The 17,114-nt window shown below is 40.5% G+C and overlaps 1 protein-coding gene across 3 annotated transcripts in view; it reads left to right on the forward strand.

Annotated features, from left to right (window-relative positions):
- Window positions 1–5,052, forward strand: part of SLC38A4 (solute carrier family 38 member 4) — a 60,236-nt gene extending 55,184 nt beyond the window's left edge. For all 3 annotated transcript variants that reach the window (XM_067564151.1, XM_067564150.1, XM_067564152.1), the window contains one exon: window positions 2,302–5,052. In XM_067564151.1, coding sequence (XP_067420252.1) covers window positions 2,302–2,403 — 102 coding nt within the window. In that variant the 3' untranslated portion in view covers window positions 2,404–5,052. The remainder of the gene's footprint in view (window positions 1–2,301) is intronic.
- The last annotated feature ends 12,062 nt before the right edge of the window (window positions 5,053–17,114 follow it).

Here is a 17,114-nt window from a genome sequence, read left to right on the forward strand (position 1 = left end):
AATTTCCCACAACTGTGAAAATTTAAATTGATAAAAATCAAATAATACTTAAAAATAAACCGATATTTTCTGTCAAAATTATAAAAAAAATTAAATTCTGCCAACCCTAGCACACTAAATCCGCATTCATTGCAAACTCTGGAGTCCTCTTTCAAAGTGAACTGAGTTCAATGCAAATCAAGTTAGTTCAGTCTATTTTTCATGTGCACGCAATGCTGCTGCTGCACACCACTATGGCAGTCCTCCAACTGCTATTCCACACTGCTTTGTAGGCGACCTGTCTGTTTACCTGTTTGCCCTCACCAGCTCTGGTGTCAAGTTGATCGGATGTTCCCTCCTCCATTTAAAAACCGAACTGGAGTCAGAATTTGCCTGTTTGATGATGGATGGGAGTGTATCAGCATTGGTATGGTATCACTTCAGAAGCCCTACCGCATGTCTCAGACAGCCACTTGGAGCTGTGCTGAGCTGAGACCCTAGATCTTTTTGCCATCTGGAGAGAAGCATTGGTTGATGCAGCAAGCTCTTGTGGCCAGCCACCAGAACAAAGATCTTTTCGTGGACATTGCTAAGCAGATGTCCACAAGGAGTCACTACCCGCGTGATGCTGAACAGTGCAGGATAAAAAGCAAACAGCTCAAGAGAATGTACAAAAGATACTAAGAAAAGGGAAATCCTAGCCCTATCAGAGTCAATGGCAAAATTCCCATTGACTTCAATAGGATTGAGATTTCACCCAGAGGGTATTGCCTACACTGCAAAAAAAAAATTAAAAAAAAAATGGTGTATTCTTAACTTGGGTTAAAATGGCAGTGAAGACAGGGCAACTTGGCTTTAACTCAGGTTAGAACTCCAGGCTACTCTATAGGCTTTAACTCAAGCTGAAAAATCAGCAACAAGAAGTTTTCTTATCATCATTGCCATGTTAACCTGAGTTAAGAATACTTTATTTTTTGCAGTATTTGCATATCCTGTAACTATTATTTTTAAAATAAAGGGCTCCTGTATTGCTCCCAGTCTGGGCGTAGTGCTTCTATTCATATTTCTGAGAGTCTAATGCACAGGCTGAAGGCAATGTGTAGCCCACAATATTACCCACATTGCAATGCAAATATCTGCAACATGGTTAGTGAAGAAGCAGCCTTTGGCTCCTGGAACACCACCTACAACAGTGCCATGTGAACGCCTGTTCTCACTCTCAGGTGACATTTTAAATAAGAAGCAGGCAGCATTATCTCCCGTAAATGTAAACGAACTTGTCTGTCTTAGTGATTGGCTGAACAAGAAGTAGGACTGAGTGGATTTGTAGGCTCTAAATTTTATATTGTTTTGTTTTTGAGTGCAGTTATGTGAAAAAAAATTCTACGCTTGTAAATTGCACTTTCATGACAGAGTTTGTACTACAGTATGAGGTGAATTTAAAAACATTATTTCTTTTATCTTTTTTACACTGCAAATATTTCTAATAAAATAATAATATAAAGTGAGCACTGTACACTTTGTATTCTGCGTTGTAATAGAAATCAGTATATTTAAAAATGTAGAAAACATCCAAAATTATTTATAATACATTTAAATTGGTGTTCGATTATTGTTTAACAGTGCAATTAATCATGACTATTTTTTAATCTAGTTAATTTGTTTTGCGTTAATCACATGCATTAACTGCGATTAATTGACAACCCGAAATACAATGTTAATTTTTGTGGCAGGAGTTAAAATGTCCTAAAATTGTCCCAGTCATGCTAATTAAAGTCCCAATTCAGGACTTTAAGAATGTAAGTCACATTGACTTCAATGGAACTTAACCACATAATTAAGTGCTTACGTGCTGTCCTAAATAGGGATGGACTGAAGAACATTCGTAAGTGCTTTCCTGAATCATGGTCTAAAGGCTTAATACTACAAGCTGTTCTTGCTATCAGACTATGTTTGGCCATTTTTAATGGTAAAACAAAACTAGAAGATACATAAATCATATTAGTGTTCATATTAATGAAGCAGATAAATACTAGAAAGTGGTTATTTAGGGCCCATTCTGCAAAGCCTTGCTCACATAATATGACATTCGCCCTGTGCAGAGGGACTTAAATTGTGAACTGGTTTCCTGCTGACTGTCTGCACAGGAGGAACTTTCACCCAAATAGGTTCACTGAAGGACTATCAAAGATCGCTCATGAAAATAGAGCTTCATTGGTTCAGGCCCTTAGTAGGTGATGGATGTATAATGCGATTCCAGTAGAATTATTCTGTGACCTAACATATTTTCACTATTAATATGGGTTTTTTCTCCAATTGTAGGCCTTGATTTTTCTCATAGTTGGCATAATCTTTATGCTCGGAAGCATAACTCTAATTGGACTGGACTGGATTTACAACTCTTCAAGTTCCAAACATCATTAACCTGTGCAGCTGTGAAAGTACTTCTCAGACAGAAAATGCTTGGATACCATGCTCCAAAAGACTCTTGACACCTAGATGGGAATGTTATTCTTAGCTAATAATTGCACGATTGCAAAGACTGTTATTAGTAATGCCACTAGAACCCAATGGAATACTAAATCATCCTTCTTACAAGGGATAGTTATTTATGCATTAAAAATCTGTGCCAAACGTTTCTAGGCAGGTTATGATAAAATGTGTTGTGAATTTTTTTCCAAAAGTACGATAAGGATAACTGTGTATATAATCTTCAAAAATAGATTTTTCCCCCCATTATTTTGATAACCACAGTTCCTAGAATACTGGAAAACAATGTAGTGTCCAAAAATGAGCTAGTGCCTTTTTTATAACTGAAAGACATGGACATGGCTTAAAGCAAGACAGAATGTAAGAGAAAGAGCAGGAGCTACCTAGCCTGTCTGAAAGCTGAGTATCATTGATCTTTCAAGTCAGGAAGATGAGAACTTTGACCAGCCAGTCAACAAAGCTGAATGTTAAGTTTGTTGTTTCCTGTACAGTCATCCATATGGTGTGTAACAGCTGTTAAATCTCATTCAAAATAAAGCAAGAAAACATGCCAACATGGGCCCAGTCCCACAATCAGATTTGGGTGAGCGGACCCCTGCACAGATGTGACTGCCCCATGGGGTAGGGTTCCACCTGCATGGATCCAGTTGCAAGGCTGGGGCCTTTATTTAAATAAGAATTCTACATAACTATTGTTCTGTTATTACATAGACCTGTGCTGGGAGCAGCAGATGGTTCTGGTGTGTGGTTTGGGGTTGGTTTTTTTAAAAATTCTTGTGAATGTGTGTGAACATAGGTCACTGAACAAGTTGTATTCTCTCTATAAACTCGTCTTCCATTCTAACTCAGAGATTTAAGGAGACCACAAGGCATGTGAAAGCACACCATCCAGTATTGTTTGATACATTTTTATTTGATAAGTGTTCAGTGCAGGAATCTGTGATTTACTATATATATATATATATATATATATATTTATGTATATATTCTTTTTCTCTAGCTATCAGAATTTTAATGTATGGTACATTATTTTTGATTTTTTTATATGTGTAGATCTTTGTTTTTATAGCCACAAACTTTATACTATTTTGAAGAAAACAGATTGGGTTGTTGGGGCTCTAAAAAGTTCATTTTTATGTATCAATGCTTGACATATACCTGTGAAAGCCCAAGCTGTTACCTGTGTAACAAGATATTCAGATGTTTACTACAATATCATCTTATAAAAAATTGCAAGAGTACATGCTCTTTTCCTAAGAATTGTCAATATATGCTATATAATTCTGTATTTTTGCCCTAGATTACAAAACTAGGTAGTTTCTACTATTAATATATTTTAGCTTGCATATGTACGCATTAGCATGAACTCAACATATACAATTTAGCTATATAATTCAATACAAAGGAAAAGGTATTAATTCAAGAGCAAGTTTATCATTCTAGGCACTTGTGCAAAACAAATAGAAGTTATATATTACATGGGTGGTTAATTACCACTCACTACCTTAGAGGCTCTGGCTGTTTACTTTATGAACTTTGGGTCATAACCTAACTTACATCATATACTCTCTCCATTCTCATCACTGCAAACCAAAGCCAGTGGAATCAGATTAGTTCTAAACAAAATGTGATGGAGTGGAGAATCAGGCCCATTGACTTCAGTGGGGTTGCACAAGTTAGAATTTGGCCAATTGTTTAAATTTGGAAATTAAAAGTTATAGAGTATTCAGCTGTGTATTAGTAAAGCCGTGCAGAGTTGTGGATTTTCTGACTAACCTGTTAAGTTTTTGATATAGATTTGACTGTGCCTGTGTGTACACAGACACACAGAGCTACTAATGTCTCAAATAAAAGGTCCCAATTGAGTTATATTTTTCTGTGTACTATTTCATACTTATATAAAAGTACTGTAAACTTGGTATCCTGGGGCACCCTTCTATGTACGTATTCTATGTATGTATGTATTGACTATAAAGAAAAGGCTGGTTAGGATCTTTATGGGATTAATACAAGCAAGGCACTGATACTGAACGTATCTTTAATATTAATGTCTGATGCTGTAATCCTTTCATACACACAAAATTCCCACTGACATCAGTCAAAATTATGCACATAGAAGGAGTGCAGGATTGAATTATAATTGTATTTTGGTTTTGGAAGGGCTGCTTATCTAGGAATTGGAAATGCATTCAGATATTTAATAATTATTTAATCTAACTCTCCTAAAATAGAACTGCAGTAAAGATATGACACAGGAAAACTATAGGGAAATAGTGCAATCTATTGCCTTTTCACTGCACGACAGTTTTTGATTTCATATGGAAAATGACTGATTAATTTGAACCTGCCATAACTGTGTTCAGAAACAGTTTTCAAATACATTATAAAATGTCAAACATTAAAGCTATAGTTAGCTGCCACACATGTTGTAGCATAGGCATCGTGTTATATACTAATTTATTTAGCATCTCTTGGGGATGGCTGAAGTTGAATTTTCTTGTTCATTTTGTAACATCTAGGCGTGGGAGGATTTTTATTACAAAAATGTACACTGATGCATAATAAATTAACTTTTCAAAAAGACTGCTGATTTTTTTAAGCTGGTATGATCTGGTTTGGTTTTTTTAAATGAGACAAGGAGCAAAGATAGAAGCAGCGTTGCTTAGTGGTTAGAGCAGCAACCTGAACCAGGAAGCTGAGTTCTATTCCTAATTCTTCCATTGTACTGCCGGAAGACCTTGGGCAAGTCATTTAACCTCTCTATTTATCAGTTTCCTCCATATGTAAAATAAGGATAATACCTAACAGCTATTGGCAAGTGCTTTGAGATCTTTGGATGAAAGGCACCACGTAAGTGTACAGTATTATTTTATTATATATTAAAGTCACAGGACCATGCTTTTCAAATGAATGATTTTGGGTGCCCAATTGAGACTCCTTAAAGGAGCCTGATTTTGGGGAGTTCAGCACTTTCTGAAAATCAGGCTTCTTTCAGGTGTCTCACACTGGGCACCCCAAATCACTAGTCATTTTTTAAAATCTTGGGCATACAAACCTAATCTTTGTGCCCCTTATTTTAATAGCATACAGAAAATATTTGGCTTTATTGGCCTTTGGGACGCATGTCCAAGGTTGCTCATTTATTCACTGTCTTTACTTAGTTAACCCAATGGATTGTGTGACTGAACCTTCAATGCAATAGCATAAGCATGCTGCCTACCATCACTTGTCTCTTTGTGGAACGTATGGAGGCTGGAACGAAATAATTTTTTCTCAAACTACCAGCTCAAGCTATTGTCCAATAATAAATTATAATTCAAACACCCTAGTCACAATAAAAGCCTCTATTATTATTCTTTTATATCAGGCTTTGGAAAAATTCTGCCTTCTACTCCCATTTGCAGCGCTCTCGCTGCTATTGCCCTTCCTATCATCTGCCACAGCGACTGTTACTGCCTTGCCTAGTGGATCATTATGTCATTATCCATTAATATCAAGTTGGGATCTGTGTCACTCAGCTATAGATGTTTTCTACCTTCACCACTAAGCCACCTTAGGGAAATTACTCTGACTGCCTATTTTGCTTCTTGCACGTGCTTTATTTATCCATCTCTTTTAAGTGCTCAAGGAGCTCAAAAATAAAAGCCAGACTTTGATTATCCAGAAGTATTCAGGAATGCTGAACTTATTCAAATAGACAGATGATTGGATGTGATTTAACAACACTGGGTGCTATTGCTTCCTTTTTAATAGAATGAAGTTTACACCATCTAAATTCAGAGAATCAAAGCTTGAATATAAGTTTTTAAAAGTTAATGGACTGTTCATTTTAAATAAAGATTACTCTAGTGGATAGAAATCAGGCAGGTTTGCTTTCATACCTGCAATATTTCCCAGCATGCATTACAAACTCTGGTGCGCAGAAGGACTTGCACATTGTGGGCATCACTAAAAGTTTAAAAATTCAGCCCTCTCAAAGGAGATTCATATCGCCACATATGACAGACCAGAAAGGCAGCAAACAGTGCCATCCCCTTCCTAAAACAGTGTCTTCACATTCCCCACTTTTGCATTTGTTCATAGATCTGTGCAGTCTTACATTGCAAAGAGAAGTTAGCACCTAGAAAGGGTTATGTAGCTACAAGAATGTATACGATGTGTTATGTGATCGAAGGCAGAATCATCCTAGATATTTACTGTGATATATCTTAAATATAGTAGCTATTTGGAGTGGATAGCAATGGTAATGTTTTGCTTAATATTTTTAAGATAGAGATGTAGTTTTAAATGTAATTTGTTTTCTAAAAAAGCCCTTTTTTTTTTTTTTTTTTTTTTTTAACCCTGCATGTTTGTCTGAGGTAGAACATAGCCCAAAATATGTTTCCCCATACAAAAATGTTGGTGGGACAGAATGACCAAATCTTCACACCCAAGCATCCAAAGTGCTTATGTAGCTAGCCTTTTAATGCAGTGCTAGCAAGGAATAACAGACACAGACCTTTGCTTCGCCAACTTCCTGTAGTTGTGCTGCAGTGGGTGCTGTAGGGTAAATCGTCCAGGAAATGTAGAGATGCCATGCTTCCTGTGCACTCTAGATTCAGTCTTTGGTTTCCCTGTAACACTTCCAGAGGGCAGAAACAAGTCACAGTCTGCAGCTACAAGAGTAATAGGAAATTTGTTACCTCCTTCTCAGATATAATCCTGTTCATAGTAAAGTTTTTTTCTTGAAACCGGTCTGCTCATCAGTAAGCTACTACATGGTACCAGGAGTGGAAGACACCTCGTGCTTGAAGATCCAATGAGAAGTAACATTGCAGTGGCTGCTCTAGCCAGCCCTGAGAATCGAGGAAATGCTGAACATGCCTGGAACTAGTTAATACAGCAGTTTAAGCTGTATATGAACGCCACTGGGGGAATGAGCAAAAGATTGTTCTGCTCCTAACAGTGGCAGGCATAGAAGCCCTAGATGAACACAATGCATTCTATGCAGATGGTGGTAGGGACGGAGAGGAAAGAATTGCGGAAATAATTAAAATGTTTGAGGAACACTGTGTCCCTGGGGAAAAAAGTTTTTATGAGCTCTCTTTATGAGAACACAGCATGAAGGGCAAAGGCTAATAACAGAATATCAAAAACATTAAATCGTGTATCTACAAAGAACTTGGGGGTTTCATCCCCTAGCCTTAAGCCCTAGGGCAGTCCCAGGCAAGTAATGCTTAATATACCACCAGTCATAACCATGGGGCAGCTTAGTTAAAGCTGCGTCTATGCCATCATTATGTTCCATTTGCTATGCTTCTTTCGATGAGGCTATACACATGGTTTGGTCTTGTGGCCCAGAGACACTAATAGCGAAGTGTGATATCAAGTCTGCTCTTTGGTTGCTGCCAATGCACCCGTCTGACTTTAACCTTTTTGGTTTCTTTTTCAAAGGACTGTATTACTGAGGTAAGTCTATGCCCATGGGATGTTCAATATCCACTTCAGCATTTGCAATGTTGAGTTCAGATTCCTGAACCAGTGCCCCATGTAGCATTGGTTTATGGCAACTAGTACACTACTTAGATGATTTTTTGTTCACAGGCAAGGTGGATGTGGCTGAATGTGAGAGCCTGATGGACTCCTTCCAGTCTTTTGTTGGATAAATTGGGGGTACCTCTAGCAGAGGAAAAAAAGACAGAGGGGCCCTCCTGTAAGCTGGCCTACTTGGGAATTCAGCTAGAGACACTAGTGGCTATATCTTGACTCCCTCAGGATAAGCTTCAGGACCTACAGGGCTTGATTAGCCTGAGGTGTAGAGAGGCCAAGAAAGTTACACTTCATGAGCTGCAATCTATTATAGGTCACCTTAACTTTGCTTGTCAGGTGGTGGCACCAGGATGGACATTTTGCATCTGGCTTTCAATGGCCATCACAGGAATATCGAGGCCTCCCCATTTTATAAGAGTTACTAAAGAGATGAAAGAGGATTTGGGGGTGTGGGAACAGTCTGAGCCATTTCAATGGGGTTTCATTATAGAGGAAGGAATGGACACTTGAGGCTGATTTGAAGATCCACTCAGTTACTCTGGGTGAATGGGCTTTGGGGTATTTTACCAAAGGAGATGCTGTGCTCAGAAGTGGCTATCCACCTCATACAGACAGGCCAGGCAGACGGTGATGTGGCTCTGCAGGCATAGTATCATTTACTGGGCATATAGATGGGCTCTGGGTTGTCTGAGGTTCGCAGTTTGCCTGAGCATCAAACCAATCTGAGATGGCAGGGCAGGATGGCTATGCTATGGAACCAATTGATGCCCCTTATATACTCGGTGATGGCCCGGGAGCTGGCATTGGATGTGATTGTGTTACATCTTGAGGAAAATGATTTGGGAAAGCATAAATGAGTAGATTTGATGCTCAGAGTCAAGAGGAACTTGGGACAGATCCTAGAACTTTTCTCAAGAGTAAAAGTTATTTGATCTAACATATTGCAACACATGGTGTGGCAGGAAACCATAAAGTCCCCATGGGTCAACAAAGCTAGGAGCTATATGAACAGTGAGGTAGCCAAATTCATATGTAGGCCATATCTACACTCAAAAGTTACATCAACCCAGCTACATCACTCAGGGGTGTGAAAAATCCAAACCCTTGAGCAATGTAGTTAAGCCAACCTAACCCCTGGTGTAAACAGCGCTAGGTCGATGAAAGAATTCTATTAACTAAAATGGAGGAAAGTACTGGAAATTGTGAGAGCTAAGCACCTTAAGCTGAATAAGGCCAAATGTCAGTTTCAAATCAGAAATAGCATACTTGGGGGAGGGACTGAATTGACTTCAGAAGGAATCTTGCTTGATGAACCCAAGATTCAGACAATACTGAACATGCATACTGAAGATAAAGAGGGAATTTAAGGGCCAGTAGACATGCTGAATTACGTCAGCAAGTGCATACCTAACTACACAGTTTGCACATCTCACAGAAGACATTTTGTTCACAAGGTCATCAAATGGGCATAGATACCAGAGCATGAAAGAGTTCAATGATTTAAAGCACATTCTGACATCAGCTCCATTTCTCTAATTTTTTTACCCATTGATAGACATCAAACTCGACAGATGCCTCAGAAGGAGGGCTAGTTGCAGAACTATATAGCATCATGGAACTGACTCATTGTCAGTCTCATATTCACCAAGGGCTATAACAGCCACACAGATGTACACACAAATTGAAAAAGAGACACTAGGTCTAGTGTACAGATGTACAAGATTTCACAACTTTATGGTTGTAACTTCAAAGCAGAAACTGATCACAAACCACTGATTGCAACACACCAAAAGGGACCAAAAGAACCACCACGCAGGATACAGTGAATATTTTTGAAAATATGTAAGCATGATGTGCCCCTGGATGCCAGTTAAGTTAGGGCAAACACACACTCAAGAGCATATGCGTCTTCTGACAATGCATAGCCTGATGACCTAGAACATTTAGTAAATATACATGTGGAAATGTCCTAAGAGGCTGATGGAGGCACGTTAAGTTGTGTTAAAGCAACCGGGAGGGTTGTTAAGTCAGTTATTCTGTTTGTTAATGTTTGTTGTTATTTTAATTTAACAGTTTTATTTCAGTAAAGGGATCTTAAAAAGGAAAGATATGCTATTGATAAGGATACAATTTGGTCACAGAGGTCATAGGTTCCTTGACTTTCTGCGACTGTTACCAGAAGGATTTAGAGTATGGTGTTACCCTAAAACTGCCAGTCAGGTGGTCCGCTCTAAAGGAATTTCCAGGGAAACTAGCTTTCCCTTGAAAGGACATGGATACAGCCTTCCGATCAAGATAGGATACACAAGCTGTGACACTTCGAAAACGGATACAATGTTTATTCAGAAATAAGTGATTACATTGAATAGAAATAGATAGAATATAACTTGTAACAATGTACTTAATACCTTAATCAATAATACACATCAATATTATTAACACTACTTATCTAACAATATCTTCTTCTATACTAAAATCCTTAACAATCTAACATCCAGCAAGCGTTAGACTAGGCAGATGCTGAATGGGTGCTGGGTGGGTGGGGGTTTCACTTTCACCACAGACATTCAGCTTTATTGACAGGCATACCTATATATTCTTTGGGTGAATATTAGACATCGGGATTTACAAGATTTTCCTAAATCCCTCTGCTTCTCAGAAAGGATCCTTCTGTTCTGTCCGTTCCAACGCTGCTGCCGTTGCTTCTGACCGTTCTTTTCCCTTTCGATGCTTCCTTCTCCGGTATCTCTCCTTCTCTCCTCAGCTCCTATGCACACCCAGCCTGCTGAACATCGGTCTTATATACAATTTGGTCACCCAAACTCAGCCAGTCTGATTTAAGGCAATTTACATACCAGTTGCCTCTAGCCAATCAGCTTAAAGGTCACCCAGAAGGGAGGGGTTATGTATGGAGGAAAAGGGAGCCAACTGCCATTCTCAACTGTCACTTACTGGATTTTTCTTATTACAAATTCTTATCTAAGGACTTCTATTCTAAAACTAATTACTATTCTAAACATTACAAAAAGTTCTGATACTGATGCCACTCTTTAACTACTCAAACAACCAAACTATTGTTTTCCAATTTTAAACCCCTTCCGAGGCTTTTCTGCAAGCCTTTACTTCAACCTTCTTTTGGCAGTTTAGATAATTGAGACAAAATCTCTGGCTACAGGACCTCCGTAGCTTGTGAGGCAGGGCAGGAAGAGCTGCCATCCCCAAGGTTGCTACCAAACAGCTGATCGGTGGCCAGCCCCAGAACTGCCCAACAGCTGATCAGCGGCCAACCCCGGGGCCACGGAGCAGCAGCCACCCAACAGCTGACCAGTGGACAGCCCCAGGGCTGCCAATTGGTGGTCAGCCCCAGGCACACCACAGCAGTGGTCTGAGTTGGGGCAAGCCCTTCCTGGGGTTGGAGCAGCAGTGGTCAGCCCCTGCCACAGGAGCAGCGGCAGGGCTGGAGCAGCTGCATGCCCTTGCAGCTCTGTTTGTCTCCCCACCCCTCAAGGCATTTTTAGTAAAAGTCAGGGACAGGTCATGAATTTTTGTTTATTGCCCGTGACCTGTCCCTGACTTTTACTAAAAATACCCGTGACAGAATCTTAACCTTAGCTAACCTTCCTCCAGGAAGTGTGGAGATGCCACATTTCCTGTATACTCTTTCCTGTGACACTTCCTGCTGGAAGCAGAAGCAAAGAAGCCCAGGAGAGGGCAGTTGAAGGCTGCAGCTACACAAAATAGGAGAAAGTTTTGTTCCCTCATTTCTGTACATAATTCCTTTTGGTAATAAAAGTTTTATCTTGATGCCAGTCTGCTTGTCATAAAAATACTACACAGTGGACTCACCAAGTGCAAAGACCCATTCTCCTCATCTTTATATCACCCCTAACCCTCCACACACAGCACAAAGCTCCACATGTCTGCTGCTGCTACTATACACAACTGCAAACTACTCACAGCTTTTTGTGCCTCTTGCTGGCATGTAGAGTACCCATGGATTTGGGACATAAATAGCTATACACACAAGAAAAAGACGTAGCCCACTGTGATCTTATGCGCAGACCTTAGGCAAATATTGAGTTTCAATTTAATGAAACAAAACCAAGTGTGATTAAAGTCTTATGAAAAATCCTCTCCCTTTTAAATCTTCTCGCATTGTCCTCTTTCAAATGCCTCCCTCAGACTTCATGCAGAAAATTTTCCCAGCTTGTTCTCCTCAGCAGTAACAACATACTCTCCCTCACCTGAAGGTCTGTCCTGTGTTCTGTCTTGGCTTGGTGCTTCTTAGGATGTAAATTCCTTGGGGCAAAGAAAGTGTCTTACTTTAAAAATTAGAAGTTCTAAAGTGCAGAAGATAGATAATGGAAGCTAAAGACAACAGGGAAAAATCCATGTTGGGCAGAACTAAGGACAATAAAGAGGAGTTTAAGTATATTCGGAACCAATGAAATCTTCGCAATCGTAGAGGCCCATTTCTAAATGGCCATGGTAAAACTGTTAATTGTGATACAGAAAAGGCAAAAGTGTTCAATAAATATTTCTGTTCGGTATTTGGAAGGAAGCAAGATGATGTACTCATAGCATATGAAGATGATGAAGTACTTTCCAGACCTTTAGTAACCAAGGAGGTTGTTAAATAACATCTACTGGGGATAAACAGTTTTAAATCAGCAGGCCCAGATCACTTGCACCCAAGAGTCCTAAAAGAGCTGACTGAGAAGATCTCTGGATCACTGATCATGGAATCATAGAACCATGGGATTAGAAGGAACCGCAAGGGTCATCTAGTCTAATCCCCAGCCAGGTTGTAGGATTTGTTGCGTCTAAATCACCCAAGATGGATCGCTATCCAGCCTCCTTTTGAAAACCTCCAGTGAAGGAACTTCCACAACTTCCCTAGGCAGTTTCTTCCATTGTCCTACTGTTTTTACAGTTAGGAAGTTTTTCCTGAGATTTAATCTAAATCTGCTCTGCTGTAAATTTGAACCCACTGCCTCTTGTCCTGCCCTCTGTGGCAAGAGAGAACAAATTTTCTCCAACTTTTTTATGGCAGCCTTTCAAATATTTGAAGACCGCTAGCATGTCGTCCGCGTCCCCCTCCCCTCCCCCCCAATCTCCTCTTTTCTAAACTAAACATATAGGGTTCCTTCTGCCTTTTGCTCATATGACTTGCATTCCACCCCCTTGATCATCTTTGTCACTTGCCTCTGGATCCTTTTCAGTTTCTCTATATCCTTTCTATAAAGCAATGACCATAATTGGACACAGTACTCAGCTAAGGCCTAACCAGCGCCAAGTAGAGCAGTACTATCACCTCCCGTGACTTGCATACTATGCCTCTGTTAATGCAACCCAAAATTGAATTTGCTTTTTTTGCAACAGGATCTCATTGTTGATTCATGTTGAGGTTGTGATCCAGCACAACTACCAGATCCTTCTCAGTGGGTGCTGCTGCCAAGCCAGTTATTTATCCCGCATTCCGTGTTTGTGCGTTTGGTTTTTCCTCCCTTAGTGTAGCACCTTACATTGTCTCTGTTCAATTTCATTTTGTTGTCTATAGCCCAGTTCTCCAATTTATCAAGCTCCCTTTGAATTTTAGCTCTATCCTCCAAAGTGTTTGCATCCCCACCCCTCCCAGCTTTGCATCATCTGCAAATTTGATCAGTATGCTCTCTAGTCCTACATCCAAGTCATTAATAAAGATGTTAAATAATACCAGACCCAGAACAGATCCCTGTGGAATCCCACTTAAGACCTCCTTCCAATCTGACATCATTCCATTAATAGTCATTCTTTTTTTGCGGTTATTTAACCAAATATGTATCCACTTAATCCACTGAGCCTGCATTTCTCCAGCGTACTTATCAGAATGTCATGTGGAACTGTGTCAAAAGCCCTTGCTGAAGTCCAGGTATATTATATCCACTGCATTCCCCATCCACCAAGCCAGTTACCTCTCAAAGAAGGAAATCAAGCTGGTTTAGCATGATTTGTTCTTAGTAAATCCATACTGGCTGCTAGTGATCACCCCTTCAGCCTCAAGGTATTGGCAAATAGAATGTTTTATATAGTGCTCTAGTGGCGTCCCTGATATTGAAGTCAGGCTGACTGGTCTATAGTTCCCCGACTCCTCCTTTTTCCCCTTTTTAAAGAAGGGCACTATGTTAGCCCTTCTCCAGTCTTCTGGGACTTCTCCTGTCATCCATGAATTTGCAAATATTATTGCCAGTGGCTCCAAGATTTCTTTCGTTAATTCCTTCAGCACTTTGGGGTGAATAGCATCAGGCCCCGCTGACTTGAATTCATTTAATTAGTCAGAAGGTCTCTGACATATTCTTTACTTTTCCTGATCTGCATTCTTTCTCTTTTATTGTCTATGAGTCGTCCAGTCACATGTTATTTTTGTGTGAAGACTGAAGCAAAGCAGGCATTGAGCAGCCCTGCCTTCCTATCGCCTTCCCTTACCAACTCACCATCTGCATTAAGAAGTGGACCCACACCATTCCTGATCTTTCTTAAGATGTTAAGTTTTAATAAATCTTGGAATACTTCCAACAATGTTCCAGAAGACTGCAAGAGTGCTAATGTTCAAAAAGGGCAAGCAGGATGACCCAGGTAACTAGAGGCAGGTCAGCCTGACATCAATCCCAGGCATAATAATGGAAAAGCTGATATAGGATTCAATTGTTAAAGAATTAAAGGACAGAATTATAAATAATGCCAGTCCACAGGGTTTTATTGAAAATGGGGCTTGTCAAACAAACCTGATTACATTCTTTGATGAGATTACAAATTTGGTTGAGAAAGGTAGCTGCATAGATGTAATGTACTTAGACATTTGTAAGGCATTTGACATAGTACCACACAACATTCTGATTAAAAATTAGCATTATACATACAATGTGTGCTCTACTGATATTGATTTAAGACCTGGGCTAACTAACAGTTCTCAAGAAGTAGTTGTCAATGGGGAACCATCATCAGATGCAGGTATTGCTAGTGGGGTTCCATAGGGATCAGTACTAGGCCCAATGCTATTCAATAATTTAATTAGTGATCTGGAAGTAAATATAAAATCATCACTGATAAAATTTGTGGATCACAAAATCGGCGGAGTGGTAACTAATGAGGAGGACAGGGCAGTCATAGAGAGGGAACTGGAGTGTTTGATAAGTTGGGCCCTGTAGCATGGTGGCCATTTACTGCCTCCTGGGAGCCCCTCTCATGGCTAAGGTTTCCTCTGTGGCCATCCCGCCTCTTCTTTCCTTCACCTAAGCCTCTGTAAGAACTCTCAGCCTCCTTCTAGGATCAATCCTTTAATTCCACCCGTTTTCCTCAGGCTGGCAATGGAGTTTGTCACAAGAACAGAACTGGGAGGCTAATATGAGGGGGAAAGGAATCCAGGAGAGCTGGCTGTATTTTAAAGAAACCTTATTGAGGGCACAGGAACAAACCATCCTGATATGCAGAAAGAATAGCAAATATAGTAGGCGTCCAGCTTGGCTTAACAAAGAAGTCTTTGGTGAACTTAAACACAAAAAAGAAGCTTACAAGAAGTGGAAGCTTGGTCAGATGACTAGGGAGGATTATAAAAATACTGCTCAAAGATGCAGGAATGAAATCAGGAAGGCCAAAGCACAATTGGAGTTGCAGCTAGCAAGGGACGTGAAGGGGAACAAGAAGGGTTTCTACAGGTATGTTGCCAACAAGAGGAAGATTAGGGAAAATGTCGGCCCCTTAGAGAATGAGGGAGGCAATCTAGTGACAGAGGATGTGGAGAAAGCTGAGGTACTCAATGCCTTTTTTGCCTCTGTCTTCACAGACAAGATCAGCTCCCAGACTACTGCACTAGGTGGCACAGAATGGGAAGGAGGCAAACATCCCGCAGTGCTGAAGGAACAGGTCCAAGACTATTTAGAAGGATTGGACATACACAAGTCCATGGGGCCGGACGCAATGCACCCTCGGGTGCTGAGCGAGTTGGCTGAGGTGATTTCAGAGCCATTGGCTATTATCTTTGAAAGCTCGTGGCAACAGGGGGAGGTCCCTGAGGACTGGAAAAAAGCAAATATAATGCCCATCTTCAAGAAAGGGAGGAAAGAGGATCCAGGGAACTACAAACCGGTCAGCCTCACCTCAATCCCTGGAAAAATCATGGAGCAGGTCCTTAAGGAATCCATTTTAAGGCACTTGGAAGAGAGGAAGGTGATCAGGAACAGTCAACACAGATTCACCAAGGGAAATCATGCCTGACCAACCTGATTGCTTTCTATGATGAGGTGACTGGCTCTGTGGATGTAGGGAAGGCAGTGGACGTGATATACCTTGACTTTAGCAAAGCTTTTGATACTGTCTCTCACAGTATTCTTATCAGCAAGTTAAAGAAGTATGGGTTGGATGAATGGACTATAAAATGGATAGAGAACTGGCTAGAGCATAGGGCTCAACGAGTAGTGATCAATGGCTCCATGTCTAGCTGGCAGCCGGTCACAAGTGGAGTGCCCCGGGGGTCGGTCCTGGGGCCGGTTTTGTTCAACATCTTCATTAATGATCTGGAAGATGGGGTAGATTGCACCCTCAGCAAGTTTGCAGATGACACTAAGCTGGGGGAGTGGTAGATACCCTGGAAGGTAGGGATAGGATACAGAAGGATCTAAACAAACTGGAGGATTGGGCCAAAAGAAATCTAATGAGGTTCAACAAAGAAAAGTGCAGAGTCCTCCACTTAGGAAGGAAGAATCCCATGCACAGCTATAGACTGGGGACCGACGAGCTAGGCAGCAGTTCTGCAGAAAAGGAGCTGGGGGTAACAGTGGATAAAAAGCTGGATATGAGTCAGCAGTGTGCCCTGGTTGTCAAGAAGTCTAATAGCATATTGGGCTGCATTAGGAGGAGCATTGCCAGCAGGTCGCGGGAAGTGATTATTCTCCTCTATTCGGCATTGGTGAGGCCGCATTTAGAGTATTGTGTCCAGTTTTGGGCCCCCACTACAAAAAGGATGTAGACAAGTTGGAGAGAGTACAGCGGAGGGCAACAAAAATGATTAGGGGGCTGGAGCACATGACTTATGAGGAGAGGCTAAGGAAACTGGGCTTGCTTAGTCTGCAAAAGAGAAG

Source organism: Emydura macquarii, unplaced genomic scaffold (genome assembly GCF_026122565.2).
Source record: "Emydura macquarii macquarii isolate MOO-44397 ecotype Brisbane River unplaced genomic scaffold, CSIRO-AGI_Emac_v2 contig_2636, whole genome shotgun sequence".
Lineage (NCBI taxonomy): Eukaryota > Metazoa > Chordata > Testudines > Chelidae > Emydura > Emydura macquarii.